General features: G+C 35.8%; 1 protein-coding gene and 1 long non-coding RNA gene across 3 annotated transcripts; both read right to left on the reverse strand.

Annotated features, from left to right (window-relative positions):
- Nucleotides 1-1,482: 1,482 nt before the first annotated feature.
- Nucleotides 1,483-10,983, reverse strand: LOC108806065 (DENN domain and WD repeat-containing protein SCD1). 2 transcript variants are annotated; one of them, XM_018578092.2, is made up of 31 exons: nt 10,640-10,980; nt 10,315-10,408; nt 10,020-10,221; nt 9,757-9,898; nt 9,505-9,605; nt 9,293-9,356; nt 8,966-9,079; nt 8,667-8,884; nt 8,503-8,557; nt 8,352-8,426; nt 7,929-8,124; nt 7,492-7,615; nt 7,369-7,423; nt 6,988-7,032; nt 6,454-6,529; nt 6,202-6,278; nt 6,075-6,125; nt 5,746-5,903; nt 5,600-5,647; nt 4,955-5,012; nt 4,771-4,854; nt 4,370-4,625; nt 4,118-4,284; nt 3,531-3,595; nt 3,305-3,428; nt 2,818-2,999; nt 2,650-2,721; nt 2,344-2,504; nt 2,208-2,249; nt 1,909-2,096; nt 1,483-1,818 (listed from the first exon to the last, which is right to left on the reverse strand). In XM_018578092.2, exons 1-31 carry the CDS (start codon nt 10,811-10,813, stop codon nt 1,723-1,725), a joined length of 3,564 nt encoding a protein of 1,187 aa, XP_018433594.1. In that variant the 5' UTR covers nt 10,814-10,980; the 3' UTR covers nt 1,483-1,722. The 2 variants fall into 2 exon arrangements, 1 of the variants encoding a protein (XP_018433594.1); XR_008935126.1 differs by lacking the exons at nt 1,483-1,818; nt 1,909-2,096; nt 2,208-2,249; ... (1 more) ...; nt 2,650-2,721; nt 2,818-2,999 and having other exon boundaries at nt 3,411-3,428; nt 4,114-4,284; nt 10,640-10,983.
- Nucleotides 10,984-12,622: 1,639 nt separating this feature from the next.
- LOC130499143 (uncharacterized) lies at nt 12,623-14,393 on the reverse strand. The gene is made up of 7 exons (XR_008938008.1): nt 13,967-14,393; nt 13,659-13,890; nt 13,463-13,580; nt 13,217-13,369; nt 13,023-13,137; nt 12,810-12,953; nt 12,623-12,733 (listed from the first exon to the last, which is right to left on the reverse strand). It is a non-coding gene; the product is annotated as an uncharacterized LOC130499143 (long non-coding RNA).
- Nucleotides 14,394-17,261: the final 2,868 nt, after the last annotated feature.

The raw sequence follows: 17,261 nt of genomic DNA on the forward strand, positions 1-17,261 counted from the left end.
TAGCAGGTTCACCCGATCTGACACAGGTATGCTCATTGATATAAACTTTCACTTGCATCTTATGCTTTCTCTTCTCATAAGAACAATAAATCCTCCAGCCACAAGGAACATCAGTATCTGAACACTTAGCACCAATCCTCATTGCTTGCGACCTGTAAAGCTTTATATCATATCTGGTTTTTAAAGAATACCTCAGAACAGCAAGCTTGAAGTCTTCTGCAGAGTTATATGTTTTTCCCAAAGCAAGTAGTTCGTCCGGATCTTCATGGTCTCTACGAATTTGCGCTTCCTCATCTTCATCGTCATCAGAAGACAAAGGATCGGGAATCCTCTCATCGTCCCAGATATCATCTCCACTGTCAGCATCACTTCCATCTCCTTCATCTCTCGCAGCTTCTTCATCCATGTTTTCTTCATCAGCTTCCTCTTCGAGGTGTTCCTCTTCCTCATTATGTGTTTGATCATCTTCATTCTCTTCATCAGCACCATCTTCAAGACCATTAAAATCATCATCGCCAAACACAGCACAATCGTCTTCACTTACATCATCTTCTTCCCCACGATTCTCTTCTCTACAAGCCTCTGCTCGGGCCTTAGCTTCACGAAGCCTAGCTTCACGAGCCCTTTCGTCAGTCGTCTCTACTTCACAAGCCTCTACTCGAGCCTTAGCTTCACGAGCCCTTTCGTCAGTCGCCTCTACTTCACAAGCCTCATCCACTTCACGAGTCCTTTCTTCACGATTCTCTACTTCGCTCGCCTCTAGTACACGAGCCCTTGCTTCACGAGCCTGTGCTTTTGCTTCACGAGCCATTGCTGCACGATTCTCTGCTTCACGAGTCTCTTCCTCACGAGCTCTTTCTTCGCGAGCAGCTGCTCTGGCCTCACGAGCTTCTGCTTCACTTCCGCCTTTCGAAGATTCATCATTCTTCCCCTGTCCTCGTCGATAAGGTATCTTTTCTCTTGGAATTCCCTTCTTTCTTATCATTTTGAAGAGAACGTGTCTGATCAATTGAGCTTTCTGAGAATTAGGGGTTTAGGGATTTCGATTTGGGGATATATGGATTTGGGGGTTTTCTAATTTTAAAACGACATCGTTTGGTGTTTAACAGAGGTAATAACGGCAATTAACCCCGTCTAATAGCTATGTTAATGGAATTAACGACGTATTCAAATTGGCTTTGTCGAACTTAGTTGATGCCTTAAATGGCTAATCAAAATAAGTATATGCTTTAAATGGTCCATAAGAAAGTTCATGCCTTTTTTCGACCAAATTAAAAAGTTCATGATTTAAATGACCATTTTCTCATTTCTTTTCCGCAAGAAATATGTAAATTATATTTTACACTAAGTTAACCATGAGGATGTTGAATAAAGAGATCTAATAGACCAACAGAAATAATAATAATTGATTAAAAATGTACATAACCTGTTTTATTCGAATAACATTTCCAAAACGCTAGTTTATTGATAGACCAATCGAAATAAGAATCACTGGTCGAACATATTTATAAGTAATTAAACATAACAAGATTACACCGAGAAAAAGTAGAAGAAAAAAATCAAAATGTTTCTTCAAAGGGCATAAAAAAAGCAAAAAAGATGTAAACTAAGATAAAAAATCATAAATGAAAAACACCCAGAGTAAAAGAAAAAGCGAAAGTAAAAGAAAAAGCAGAAAGAAAATAAATGATACACAGGAATAACAACGATGTGGAAGTGAAATCAGATGTTGATGGTCGCATCCCAAAGCCGGAGAACTCCATTCCGGCCACCGCTACATATCCGTTTCCTCTCCAGATCAGACGCAACACATCTCACCTGGATCACAAACTCCTATTCAGTCTCAGTAGCAAAAAAAGAAGGATGTTAAGCTTTTCAACTTATGTGAAAAGAGGATCGTCATCATACCACAGCGGCTGTTTTTTGGGGTACTCTGTACAGTTGCCAGCCTGAGACTTTGGTTCCAGCGTTAGAAGGACGATGGAAAAGAGACATCGAGTTATCCGCTGCTCCGATGCCTAACCAATGCTCACCAGCGTTGATTGATAGTATAGACGAATTATGGAGCGTTATGTTCTTCACGCATTTAATGCCATCTGTAAATCAAGCAGACCAAAGTATATTATGAGATTGTCACATAGCCAAGTGTTCACAGTTGCAAGTTGTGATAGTCTACTGTAGAATTTATATGATGATTAGATTCCCACCATCATCATTTTCCCAAAAACGGAGCAATCCATCAGCGGAACCTACAAGAAAAGAGAGTAACAATGAGCCTTGCTGTTTATTTGCTTTCACAATAGGTTTATTTTCGGAACTGGTCTAGCTGAAATTATCATGGACCTGTGATTATTCCTTTGTCGAGTGTGGAGTATTCAACAGATTGTACTGGCCCAGCATGGCATGCTAAAACAGCGTCGCATGATCCTCTGGAGATAGACCACACTCTTGCTGTCCAGTCATCGCTCCCTGTTATCAAGGTATCTTCCACCATTCGAAGTGACCTGCAGAAAGACACAATTTGATCAAACAAGTCGCACATCTTAAATAAAATTAAGCAAACCCTACAACCGGCAAACAGAACATCATTTAAGAAAAAGAGCACAACAAATGAAACATGTTCGTTGAAGAGAACATTGTGAGGCTCACCGTATCCATTTTGTATGCCCTTTCAGTTTATGCATCTGTCTCCCTGAACGAAGATCCCATATATTTGCGATCCTGATTATTTTTATCCAACCATATAGCTGAATCCGTAGGTGACATTCAATATAGCAAAAATCCATATGTTACTTATGTGTAATATAGTATACATACGTGTCTCTGCCAGCAGCAGCCAAGATTCCTGTGGAGTCATCATATTCAATTGAAAGAATAGCACTAGTGCATCGGCCAACAGTTGAGACACACATATCAGTTCGAACATCCCACATCTTAACTGTTCCATCATGTGAAGCAGTGAGAACACGTTCACCTGATATCATCTTGACACAGCTAACCTGCACAACGTATTTATATGTACATGATGGAACAGTTAATAAAAGCTTCCTCTTTAGTGCCTAATGACTGATTAATAGGTATGAACTGGTCAATGATATTAACTTTACAAATTTAAATGATCGTTGATCAATTGTCAATGTGCAGTGGCAGCTCCAACATTTTCCGAACGGAATTCCAATGAATTATAGTTATCTGTTTATTTAATTACTCCAATGTCTATATGTTTATTCTGAGTTGACATTAACAATTTACCATGTTGAATTTTGTCATAATAACTGCTAAACACTAAGATCGTAATGGAAACCTGAGAATCGTGGCCTTTCAGTTCTTCGAGAAGCTGAAGTGTCTGTTTGTCCCATACGATTACAGATTGATCATCTGATCCTGAAACTATCTTTGCTCTGTCAGAGCTTATAGCACGCACGGTACTACATCAAAAGTTGGAAAAAAAGGAAGCATTGTTAAAGAAATGAAAACTAACTAAATCCCACAACTCCTGAGAGGTATTAAGTCGCATAAGAAATATATACCCAGTATGTCCTTTCAGAGTCGCCCGAAGTTCAGATCCACGCAGACTTGGATCCCAGATTTTAACCTGCTCAAATTCAGGAGGCATTCAAAAGAGGATACTAGGTTGTTGTAATCCATTCTAAATTAGAAAAAAATGCGGTTAACCTCTATCTGAATTACAACAAATGAAACAATGAAGACTATCCTATTTGACTATGCAATTTGAAAAGAAGCATCGTACAGATTATTGTTCCAGTTCTATTTCGGTCTACTTATTCTTCCAAAAATTCCAGCTACTATATTCACAACTATGGTAACATTCATATTAAAATAATACACTAATCTAGATAAATGCTAATAACAGAAGAATGAACTACTCCTTATACCCTTTATGCAATGATCTATAGGCCTAACAGAAAGAGGATGCCGTCATCCTTTAGATCTAAAAGAACACAGCACTCTTTAAGTCATCAATGTGTGTGTTCTCAACGATGATATCAAGAACATGTATAGGTGCAAAGAAATTGTAACTAAACGATTAAAAACTGACGAATAATTGAAAAAAAAAACATATAAACATTCGTGTAACTATGCATTTTATACCGACCAGACAGTCTGTACTGCCACTGATAAAGAACCCAGCATCCTCGCGATCGCCCACAAGATCATAGACTTCCCTTCTTGTCACAGAGTGCAAGGCAGTGACAGCACCGCTGTGACCCTTCAGAACACGTACATTGGTTTGGATTTTCTTCTGTGCAGCAGCAGTTATATCTGTTTTGCCAAGATTAGTATACTGACTTCAGCAAAAACAAGTTAGAATAGCAACTGGAAAGGGAGGAGCTAATCATGGACATACCTGAAGAAGCATTATCAGAAACCCACTTACGAACACGACTGAACGAATTCGCTCTTGATGCTGTATCTCTGCTAAACATACTCTGAACCCAACTCCTTCCAGAAGCTTCTGAAGGTTGCTGGGTTTCATCCGAGGCATCTGCTTTTGGACGTGGTGATGGCAACCCAGAAGATATAGACTGCTGCTTAAATGAAGAAGCGCCCCAATAGCCTACACGAAGTTGCTGAACATGCGACAAGAACCCTCTGAGTTTAATCTGAAACGAAGTTCAATATGCAGCAAAAATATTATTCCTCAGTTGGTTAGTGTTTCCAAAAGCCAAGTTAAAAAGCTTGAAAATTGTAATCATATGGAGATAATTCTCAAAAACAGAAGAATCAATTAAACAAAACTAAATTCACCAGTAATTTGTATCCAAGTTTTTGCTTCTCTGCTATTGTCTCTATCATGTTCCAAGCCTCTGTATCAGGAAGTCCCAAGCCAGCCTGCAAAAGAGTATTAAATAAAGTAAACAAGGGAACTGTAATCATCCCATTACAGGAAGCGAAGGTGAAGAGTAAGTCAACTTTGAAAATAAGACTTCACCATATGTGATGCCACTATGATTAGTCGGGCTGTGACCAAAGTAGCGTAGTTCACTGAGCTGAGATAGTACAACAATGGGTTACACCAATTAGTAATGCTAATGATGATCCAATCAATTGGTAGTATACAATACACAATGGGATGATATATGGCTAACAGGACTTAGATTTCAAGTATGTGGACTACAGTCGACAAGTTGACGAAGATTTAAGGGGAAATTTTGGAAAGACACATGCGTCAAGACACGAAAATTATTTAGAATCTATACGCAATTAAGCATTGCAGACATCTACAACAAATAGAAAGTAAATTCCTACTATAATCAACCCTCTTTTTCCCCAAAATTTTCTTTTAACGCAATAGTTTACCAAAAAAAAAAGAAGAAGTGCAGAGCTCCTTGCCAGAGCCAAAATATCAATAGAAAGACTGAGATGTTAGGGCGAAAAACCATGTGATCATATGTGCTACAGAACTTCCTTTAACAAGTGTCCATGACAAAAAAACCCACCATAAGTTTTAAGATTTACAGTTGGCTCAACCAGCTCATTTGTTTAATATTAGTCTCAGTGTGTTGAGGATCAGGAGCAAGCATACGAACAAATAGTTGATATTATCTAATGAATAGAAGATCTTAAGAAGACTCACTCATTTGCAGGCTGCTCCATGAGATACTCGAAGTAACCTTCCCAGAATCTGTCAGAAGAGCTCACAGTATGTCATTAACCAATTTTCTAAGCAGCACCAACATACAGAAAAAACTAAGAGAAGCCGCAACTTGTTGGATATCATACCTCAATTCCTCCCAGATGGGTATGGAGATGAGATGACGCTGAACATAGTCTGAGACATTATTGGCATCCTTCTTAAACATTTCTGCAGAAACTTCAAGTGCATACTGGACTGTCGATAAATCGTTCCTTGAAGCAGCACGGCTGACAGCCATTTTGAGCTGATTTTAACAATGAACAATAATTGGTGAAGGGTATAATTCTTAGAGTTTCAGTGACTCTTCATCAACAGCCAAGAATAAAACCTGCGCAAAGCTAAATATGTACATCTAAAGTGCAAGCTATTCAGAAACTAGGTATACTAAACCCGGTACACATATAGAATTACCTACCAATTCTTTGACCGCAATGAACTGCTCCACAGTCAATCCACCATTCCAGTCCTGCAAGAAATAAATAAACTATACAGTAAGGTCCCGCTCAGTCAAACTGGCTGCATCTGCTAGTTGTTACGCTTACTGAATTTTTCAGATGCTCTCTTATACACTCGATAAAGCCACTCCCACCAATCCCCTCAGCATCAGATTCAATGAGAGCTGTATGAGCAAAGTTTGTGTTTAATTTTCAATAAAGACAATAACAGCTCTTTGTTTTTTCAGCAGAGACAGAAATCACAGTCAAAATGGCCACTATTTGGGTAGTATCTGGCTGATTAAGCATACAAATTTGATTCATTCCTTTATTTATCCATTTCCTGCATTGGGGCCATACCCAATATCGTGCCGTATTCAAATGATGAAAGAGGATCTTCATCTGAACCCAGTTTCAGAAGACGGAGCCATAATCCCTGGAAACCACAACAAACCAATGCAATCAGAGAGTGGCATAGATTTAATCTTCACTGCAACCTATTAGATATAAATTTATTTGCTAGGACTGGAATCATGACCAATTCTGGATTATTTAAAGTCAACCAACTACCTTTTCTAAGGAGAACAATTTACTGCACATGCTTTAGATCGTTACATATAGAATAACAGAGAGTTATTCTGGGACAAGTTTGATAACAGGCTAAGAGTTTTTGTGTAGCTTGAATATCCAACAATTTGGTTTACGTTTATTTGTCAGTTTGACATAAATTTGAGGGTTAACAGGGGGCTGAGTAAATCTCACCACATCATAGACTTTCTCCCAAGTTGGATACTTAAGGGTTCTTATCACAAAGGTCTAAATAGAAAGAATTATTTTTTTAAGGAGGTAGCAACGGACTTCGTTCAGTTTATAAACTTGCAAAGGAAACTATACCTGCAACTTGACTTTTATATCCAAGACCATGCGATCTCTCTCTGCCTGTAATCAGTACAATATCATTAAAAAGAGAGGTAACGGCATTACATATAGAATAGAAGTCTTGTGCAACTTTTTCACTTTTAGTTGAGTTATCAATCTTATTCAACACAAGAAAAAACGAAGGCTAAAATTATAATGCAGGACTTGATATAGCATCCTATAATATACTACAACAGTTATAGAAACCAATTTTTCATTTGATATCCTAATTAGTTCATGTGCATTGATGAGTTTGTTTGATATACTATCCAAGCATGACAGACCCGTGCCACCTCTTCATGTCAGATTAATTTGTTTCGACCATACATGAGAACCAAGATTACATGCAACACTTACCGCCCTCTCCCTTGAACTGAAACTGTCTTCCTTAGTGTTCTTCCCTGGCGGCGAGCTGCAATTGGAAGATATAGAAATTAAGTAAGGGAGCCAGATTGCTGTTCCAAGCTAAACAGGATATACCTTGGAGAATGCCTTCCGTTGGATTCAAGAGCTCCGCTTGCTGCTGCGAGGATCTGCTTTCGCTTTTCTTCTTGTTCCTCTGACCTAACATTCGCAGGAAACCTGTCATAGGTATACCTGGTGGCTGAAAAAAAAAGAATAAAGCTGGATCAGAACACCAAACTCAGTAGGCACTAGGCATAGAACTATTCTCCAGAAGAAATAGAACAGAGTGAAAGATTCTGATTATTTTTCTAATGCTATGCATGCTACACCAACTTTTTTTGTCTCTGTCCAAGTTCAATTACTAGTGGCAAGCCAAAAACCCATGAGAATATGAAGAATGGTAAACTATCAATCAGAACTCTTTTCATTCTCGGTAGTTCGTTATAAATGATATAAACCTCAAACTGTATCATACAGCCTATGCGACCTAAAAACAAAAGATCAAAATGCACCTGGTTCTTCAACATCCGGATCAGCTATTGTGATTATCTCAGGCTCCATAGAAGATTTAGGCAGAATCGACATGGCATCTTGACCCCTTCCAACAGCATCTTGTAACTTCTCGAGGAGATTAGTACTATTCTCATCAGAGCCTAAACGCCTTTCAAGGTAATCGAGGAATGCAAAAGAGCCCAAGAATTGAACCAACTGAAAGCAATGGAAGACAAACAATAACCAACAATTATTAAACAGATAAAACATGACTTAGATCATTTAACACTTATTGATGAATAGGTAAATGGTCCAAATTCAATAGTAAGAATATAAAAGACAGATTACCATACAGATTGGAACAATAGAGAAGAAACAGGTCGAGTAATCAAACGCAGTACTGTAAATATACAACATGACCATACATGAAACAGTTAGATTACCATAGGCTCCGGTGGCTGATTAGTAGATCGAGACCGTCTCTTCAGAAACGCATCAGTGCTGAAAACTTTGTTTTCCTGATAAAATAATCCCGTATAAGTTATGTCAGAAGGGATGAATAAATATATAAGTAAAAGAGTGAAAATCACATACTATGAAGTTGCGGTAGCCACCCAAGATAGATGCAAAAAACTTTAAGAATATAACCCTGCGAGAGGAAATGGATTTTTGTATAACAAACAGATAACATAAGTACAAAAAAAAAGTTTCAATGGAAAATTCAGATAAACATATTTGGTAAAGTTTACTAAAGTCACCTGAGTTGAAGGTCATGATCCTCTCCCCAAGGTTTGCTAAGGCTTTTAGGGCCCTGCTCAACAGAATTACCAAAGCCCCTCAAATGATCGATCCCCACAACATTAGGTTGCAATAGTTTCAATATATCGTTTCTCAGAGCGCTAAACTCAGGCTCTGGTATCGGAGGTATCTCCTCCGAAGTAGTTATTTGGTTAAATTCAAGATCCACCACTACAACCTAAAAAAGGGAATGTTATGAGGCCAATATCAGATAGCATAAATTTTGAAGAGGAAAAGTATGAATTGAAATTAGACTCACGCCGTCCATAGCAAGATTTGATGTATCAACATCCGAGTGAAGACCCATCATATAAGGTGTTGGTGCATCAATGTAGTCTACTCCACTAAAAAATAGTAAAGGAATGTAGACTTGCTACACAAACATACATCAAAACAAAGAATAAATATCAGAAGAAATGTTTTAGTCAGTAGAAATGCAAATAGCTGTGATTGTTCTCATCTTATACCAATAATCAAGATATCCAATTTTCATTCACAACGTAATTCTTGGATTCACAAGTTTACAAATGCGTTCATTTATGTTTTAAGGGAATAATTAAGATCTCATCAGTGTAATAAGACATACCTGCCATCGGAAAGGATAAATCAAATGACATATGGCTTCTGCCACCAAAGTCAGAAGCGAATACCTATTGAGATTCAAAATGAAGCAAAATAAGGGTGATGCTTAAACAGAGATGATATGCATATGGTAAAAGTTTCAAAACAAAAGTAAAGATGTTAATACAAAATGTTAATGGTAAAACACGTTTAGAAAACTCATTATGAGAAAGTTACTTGTTTGATCGAAGCAAAACCCTCCGTTCAACTAGTACAGATGTAAACAGCTTAATCAAGTTGTCGACATCCAAGCACTGTACAAGAGGTTGGAGCGATATCTGCATCCAATAAAAACCATGCCAAACATTACATTACTTAACTGGAGAAACATGAAAGAAACCAGGGAACTATCACCCTTGCATAGCTGATACGGCTAAGCAAAAGTATTCAAAACAGATAAAGGAGGCAAAAAAAAAGCACAAGTCATACATCTGCCTGAGGAAGACTGTCCTCGGGAGGTGCTTCCACCGATAGCAGGCAATTCTCGACAGCATACAAGACTCGGTCTTTTCCAGGAGTCGGCAATGGTACATTAGATACCATATAGGCGATAATATCCCACAATGGTTTACTGAAAAGGTCATCAAAGTTCAAAACAGAAGAACGGGGGTGGGGTTTGCTTTCATATTTTTGTAGAGTAACGCAAGGCAAAGTTCAAAACACTAAATCAAAACAAAGATGTTAGTGTTTACCAGCTTCCTTCTGAGGAGAAGCAAAGAAGAAAAATCTCCTCGAGAGAATCCCGGAGAGCACGGAAATTGGGGGCGTGAGAGACAATACAGATACACTTGTCTGCGTATGTATCGGGTGGTAAGCGATAAGCTTCAGCAACATCCTCGCAGACTCGGTCACGGAACGCAATGCAACTGACAAATATTTTCGCTCCATCACCCTCTGTGGATTAATTAATTAAGCAAGTGCATAAAAATCAAACATAGCAAAATAAAAAAGATTGCAATGTAATGTTAAGGAGAATCATTCATATACCGGTCAAGACAATGGGATAGCTCCGTGGGAAACTCACAGCGTCGCTCGAAACAAAACCAGATGAATGGAACGCCACACCAGCAGGAAGAACACACTATTCAAATCAAAGGAAGCTCAAAACTCAATTCGAAATCTGATCCAATTCGAAGTCACCAAACCTAAACTCAATCAAAATCTGATCCAATTCGAAGTCATTAAACCTAAATCCAATCAAAATCTGATCCGAATTCGAAGTCTCCACACCTAAACCTAAACCGAATCAAAATCTGATCCAATTCGAAGTCATTAAACCTAAACCTAATCGAAATCGGGAATCGTAACTTACAGTGGGAAGCTGAGGAGGAGGGGGAGGATAGAGAGAATGATCGGAAGGAGGGAACTGGTCAAGAAGCGAAGGCATGTAATTGGTCTCCAATCCATGGAATCCGAGATCTCCGTCAAGGGTTCGCATCTCGGGACCCAGCCCGCACACGACGAAGTACTCGAAGATCCGACCCATGATCTTGGGATCCTCCAGATCTGAACTTTTGATTCTAGTAGTGCGTAATCATCCGATAATGGCTACGACGACGGTGGTGAGATGGTGATGGAGAAGTAGTTGTTTGTTGCTTCGTTAGAAGAAGGTGGCTCAGAATAATCAAAAGCCCGTTCGCGATTTGTTTCTCATTTTTCTCACACAAATTACAACTAATTATTTCTTTAGAGATAAAAATTGAAAAATGTGTTTTTAAAAATTGCAAATAACAGAGACAGTAAGAAATAATTTTTTTTGGTTTCAAAATGATTATGGATATTTGGTGTAACATCTGAATACAACATCTAGATATTCGCATGTTATTCAACTCAGATGCAAACATCTAGATGTTAAATTATTCGTTTTTTATTTTATAACAGCATTTAAATACTAAAAAGCTTTGTTTTATTCTTAATAATGAATGATTATAATATTCAAATAATTTTTTTCCGGCGATTTTACTAGTTCTGGCGACAAACTAAAATTTGCGATCTTGTTGGAAAACACATCTAAATTGCGGTTCTGACAAAAAAAATACAATTTTACGGTTTTAACTAGAAAAAATGATTTTTCTGTTTTGGCGGGAAATTTATGGTTTGGTAAGAAAACACTATTTTCTGTTTTGATGAGGGAATATGCAATCTTCTGATTTTGATGGGAAATTACGATATTGTTGTTTCTATGGGAAAATATTATTTTACAGTTTTGACAAAAAAATACGATTTTACAGTTTTGACAAAAAAAATGATTTTATGGTTTTGGCGGGAACTCATAATTTTTCAGTTTTGTCGAGAAAACGTGTATTCATCGTTTTAATGAGAAAATGTGATTATACAGTTTTGACAGAAAAACATATTTTAATGTTTTAGCAAAAAAAAATGTGATTTTACATTTTTGATAGAAAAACATGATTTTACGCTTTTGATACAAAAACGTGATTTTATGGTTTATGCAGGAGAACTATTTTTCACGTTTTGGCGAAAAATACAATTTTATAGTTTTGGTGGAAAACACAACTTTATGATTATGACACGCGATTTTCGGTTTTGACGGAAAAAGAGACTTTCCAGTGTCGGCACAAACACTCGATTTTCCAATTAAAAATATTTTATAAAAACTAAGATAATCAATTTTTATATTTGTATATAAAGTATTTAGTGTTTCAAAAAAATATTTAAAGTATTTAGATTTTTTGAATTGTGGGATGCAAATGTAGCATCCAAACTGTACATTTTTTTGCATCTCAGAAAACAACTTTTAGATGTTATAAATTTTGCGTCAAGATGATGATGTAATAGTATCCAAACAAATAATATCTGAATACTAACATCTAGATGCAGCTTCTAGATATTAAAATGAACCTATATGTTTTTATATATTGCATTTGGAAAGACTACAATATGTTTTTTTTTGTTTGAGAATTTGCGCCCGATAACAATAAAAGAGACGAAAATTAAATATATGTTTAAAGGTTGGAGAAGTGTAAGGAGTTGTATTAGAAGAAGAAGAATGATGTTTTTTTATTATTATGCTTAGTGCAGATGTGGAAAGAGTGTAATTTTGTTAGCCGGAAAATTATTGATGTAGAACAAAACGTAGAATTGCAATTACGTGAACTATTTTGTAACTATTAAACCTGAGAAACAGTTATAATCCGATGAAGTACATTGGAGTAATGGGGTTTTAGAGAAACATGAAATAAGGAAAATATTCAAAAGTCTTGAAGAAGTAATGCATAGCATCAGAGAAATAAGGAAAATATTCATTTGAAAACGTTACTCATTTGAGTTTTTTGGGCCCATCTTTGTTCGCTTCATTTGTTGATGTGTAGGTGGCAGCAGCGGAAGTTGATGCTTCTCCATATTCCACTTTTACTTTTTTTTTGTTTGCATTGATGGTTAAATTCTGGAGAGTGGTGTATAAGTTAGTTTAAAAACGATGAGACATATGTAAACATTTAGATTAGTTAATACTATAATACCTCCTTGTAGTTCATTCCAGAAATGGTGAAGGTACGGGTGTTGTCTGTGAAATTGTACGGCGTCACATGTACATGATAAATAAAAACTCGGCCTTGAAGTTCTGCAATACATTTTGGGAGTGTATTGCCTAGACCACGATTCACCTGAAGAACGGTATAGGTTTTAGTGAGAATTACAGTTTGCAGAAAAGATGGATTGTAAGAAATATAAACCTCATCATCAAGTAGAGTTGCTGCATCTTGTTTAGTGAGCTTCATCATCTCCTTGTCGAGCACCAAGAAAGTGGCATAATTTTTACCATCATCGACCAATAATTCAACCTTGCACCTGTACTAGACGATCATATGTATGATCAGAATCAAGAAAAGACTGTATGTTTTATGGAAAGGCATTGTTAATTTGTAACCTCACAACAGTGGTGGCATTGATATCATTACACTGGTCGCAGGGGTGAGATGTGGCTGAGTTCACATGTTCTTTCCCGCAGTGAGTGCAAGAGATGTAGTACCAGCCATTCTGTGCAACAACCTCAACAATCCATGCAAGTAAAATAAGCTTCCTGTGTAATAAGAGACTGTGAATATGATGCTTCATTAATTATAATATGAAAAGGTTTAGAGATTTAAGACGTTGCTGAAAGTGTATCACAAACCTGGCTAGAAGAGCTGGAGAGGAACATGCTGAGATCTCCCATTGGGCTAAGTTCTTTGGTAGTGATCATTGTTTCTGCTTTAAGACTTGGTAAGTCCTCGCCTACTGCATCTCTTAAACTGGAGTCAATGTTGTGATTGGTTAATTGGGCAGCCAGCGTAATATTGTATTATCCGGTAATATTAAAATAACTGTACCTCATTGTGAACTCTGTGATTGCAGTGATATTGTTTCCGAAATAAAACTTGGTGCCAGCCGTGGAGTGGAGGAACATGTTTTCTGATGAAAGGAGAATAATCGTTTATTCACTAATGTAATCTTAGTTAAAAATATATTATTAAGTTCCCTCCATTTTTTGTGGGTTTAGACTTGTAAACTTGTACGGTAGTGACCGCGAGCAGCAGGAATTAATCCATGGATCACAGAATTCTGGGAACAAAACAAAACGTTTACTCGAATGATTAGTCTTTCTGAAAAGTGGGATCGTAAATAAATAGTACACTACCTGCTCATCAAGGAAAAGCAAGGTGATTCCCATGAATTCACCTTGCTTCTTAATGTTTCTGGAGTCCCATGGCAGAAGGCGAGCCACGACGAATTGAGTAGATCTATCTAGGCGGAGACCGTCGAACGATGTTGGAGCAACAATGGCGGCAACGGAGGAAGACATCTTTCTGAGATTCTTTGGAAGCTGAAGGAACAAATTTAAACTGAGAATGATTGCGAGCGATCGTCACAGCCTCACTCATCCATCTCCTATTTATAAAAAACGAAATCATCAGACGAAAAAAATACTGAAACGTTACAGAGTCTATTGTAATTAACACAATACTTATTCTCGAATTTAAGAATTCATTGAAGGTCAAGGAAGGCAAAGAGATGAAAATAGTTTGCTTTGCATTGTAATTGTAAGAGAAACAAAAGCGACGACTTCGACAAAGGAAAAAAAAACGACGATGCTCTAATCCACAAAAACAAAATGCATCATTTTCTTTTAATTATTTAATAACACATGGCAACAAATATTGATGCCCAGCCCAACTAACAACCCATACGGCATATTATTAACCCATTACAAAAACATAACACAGAAGCCCAACCCAAAATGAAGCTGCTATGTTAATTAAACCAAACCGACGACAATCAGATGATACAACGAACCAGTCTATCAACTAAACCAGAAATCGACCCACATGCATTAAAAATAATCTGACGTGTATGCTCTCAAGAGAGAGGAAAGAGCCTAATTATATATATGACTAGGGGTTAACCCGGGCTACGCCCGGGACAATTTTGATTTTTCAAATATTTTGTATATAATTATTTCGTTAGATATTGTATTCTGAACTATATATTTTGTGAATTTATGAATATTTTATATTTATAGTATGCATAATAAAGAATTTGAATGTTTTTTGAGTATGAAATTATTTTATTTTACATTAATGGAAACATTTTTGTGATAGTTGAATTTTTTTGTTTGTATTTTTTTGTGATACTTTAACCTTTGAAAGTTTGTATATATTTGAACTATTATTTCAAAATTTTTATGGGATCTAATAAATATTTTCCAACAGAAATTTATATTATATAATCGGAACATTTGATATTATATATGTTTTTTTCTTTTGAGTAAAAATATTTTTTTCCTATCATTTTTTTTTGTTTTTGAAAATTGGCTTTCAGATTAACCAAATCAAATGTCAATTAAAAACCAAAAACATAAACCGGATCCCAATCTCCTATCCACATTAACCTAACTAAATCAAGTGTCAATAACCAAAAACATAACCAGATCATAATCTCATCTCCACGTTAATGGAAATGAATCGTGCCCGTAAATTAATTTTATATTTTTGTCACGTCAAGTTTCTCTATGATTTTACAAATCAAATTACAAATCAAAAATAGAATCATGTTTTTAAAGTTCGTTTTATTTTAGTCTCTAACATTATGTCACTTCGATTATTTTTAACAAAGAAACATATAACTAATAGTTGTATCCTTAATATAAATGTAATTTAGTTTTTCGAATTTTTGTTTCACTTTTATAAACAATCACATGCAAAAAGTAAAATAATATTATCATAAACTAATCTTGCCATCATTTGCATTTGTCATGAAAAGTCACCATCTGTCGATGACTTGAAAAACCGTTTTTATAACAAATCCTTTTCTCTTCTCTTATGTGTTTGCTTCTTGAAATTTTCCGCGAAAAAAATCACCAATTTCATACAATCAAATTTTGAATTGTGAGATGTGTCAAAAAGGCTCTCTCTGATTGAATTAAAGACTTAAGGGTAAGGAAATATTGGTGTAGAGAATCAGTTTCAGCGCATAGTTTGCTCTTCTCCTTCACCCTTCTTCTCACTCTCAAGCTTGTTCATGTTCTTTTTCAATCATGGTGATCAGTTTCTTTCTTTCTTTTTCGTAATTGCTGCCTTGACTTCTCTTTTGTATAGTTAAAGATGGGATAATTATATGAATCAGTTGATGTACAACTATAAAAATTGGATCCTTGTGTGTTTAGCGATGTCTAAAGTAGAAGTTTTTTATCATCATTTGGCTTTGTTTTTTTGCATTTTTATATTTATACTCTTGTAGCAGTTTCGTGCCGTGATTTTTCATGGTAGATTTCGTTGTGTGATTCATCTATAAAATCTTTTGTGATTATCACCTTTGCTCTTTGTTAGCATCATGTTATTTTGTAACTTTTAAAGTTCCGGTTTGTGGCAGTGGGGTCCTTTTCATTATGTTTTGGCAACGCCACTATTTGTTACTTTCAAGATCTTGCTATGTGTACATCTTAAAGATCAATATGGTATACTCTTTAAATTGTAATATTAATTGCGGCTGTGTTTATGGATGGTGTGTTTGTTTATGATAGATGGTTGTGTCCATCACTCCTTGTGTTGCAATTGTTTATGATGAAAGATTTGGTTGTGTCTTACCATTGCTTGTGTGTGTTTATGGCTTGTGTGTTTTCTTATGATAGATCTGGACTTGGTTTTTTAGTTATTGTTCAATAATACTTACCAGCATTCCAGAAAATTGTAACTCGTTATGTTTTTTTTTTCTTTTTGTTCTTAGGAAAGAATGATTCTTGCTCATTTGTGTGATGAGCTGAAAGGAGAAATACTGGAAACAGTCATGTGAATGGTAAAAAAACCATAATTTTCATTCGCTATTCTCTCCATCTTACTGGTTTAGAAACAATATATTTTTATTTTCAAAATGCAGTCTCTACTCTATATTTCCGTTGCAAACGCTATAACTGCAAAATTGAATGATGAGTATATTTTTTGCATATTTACATTTTTCTGGAGAATTTGCAAGACACTTATGCCTAGAGATGAAGAAACTATGAGGTATGAAGCCGTATGAGAAATATTTCATGTAAGTTGATTCTTCACTATTTGCATGTGAACTTATACTTTTTTTTTGTAACACAAATGTGAACTTATCCAAACATATTTTTTTGTATAGAAGAGACATTTACTATATTTTATGTAATATTTCTATTTCTCTTTACGATAGAAGTTTAATGTAAATTTTAATTTTGTATATTTACTTATTGTTTATTTATTTTTATTGTATATTTACTTATTCTAATTTTCTTGCTTTTATATCAAATGATAATATTATGATATATGTTTAATATAGTATTTCTATTTCTTATATTATCTGCTTGTTTTTCTTATAATGTTTATTTACTTATAAAAATCTTTGAAAATAATAAAAGTGTACAAATATACATTTTCAGATAGATGTTAATGTAGTTTTTCAATTTCTTATATTGT

The sequence above is a fragment of the Raphanus sativus genome, chromosome 1 (genome assembly GCF_000801105.2).
Source record: "Raphanus sativus cultivar WK10039 chromosome 1, ASM80110v3, whole genome shotgun sequence".
Taxonomy (NCBI): Eukaryota; Viridiplantae; Streptophyta; class Magnoliopsida; order Brassicales; family Brassicaceae; genus Raphanus; species Raphanus sativus.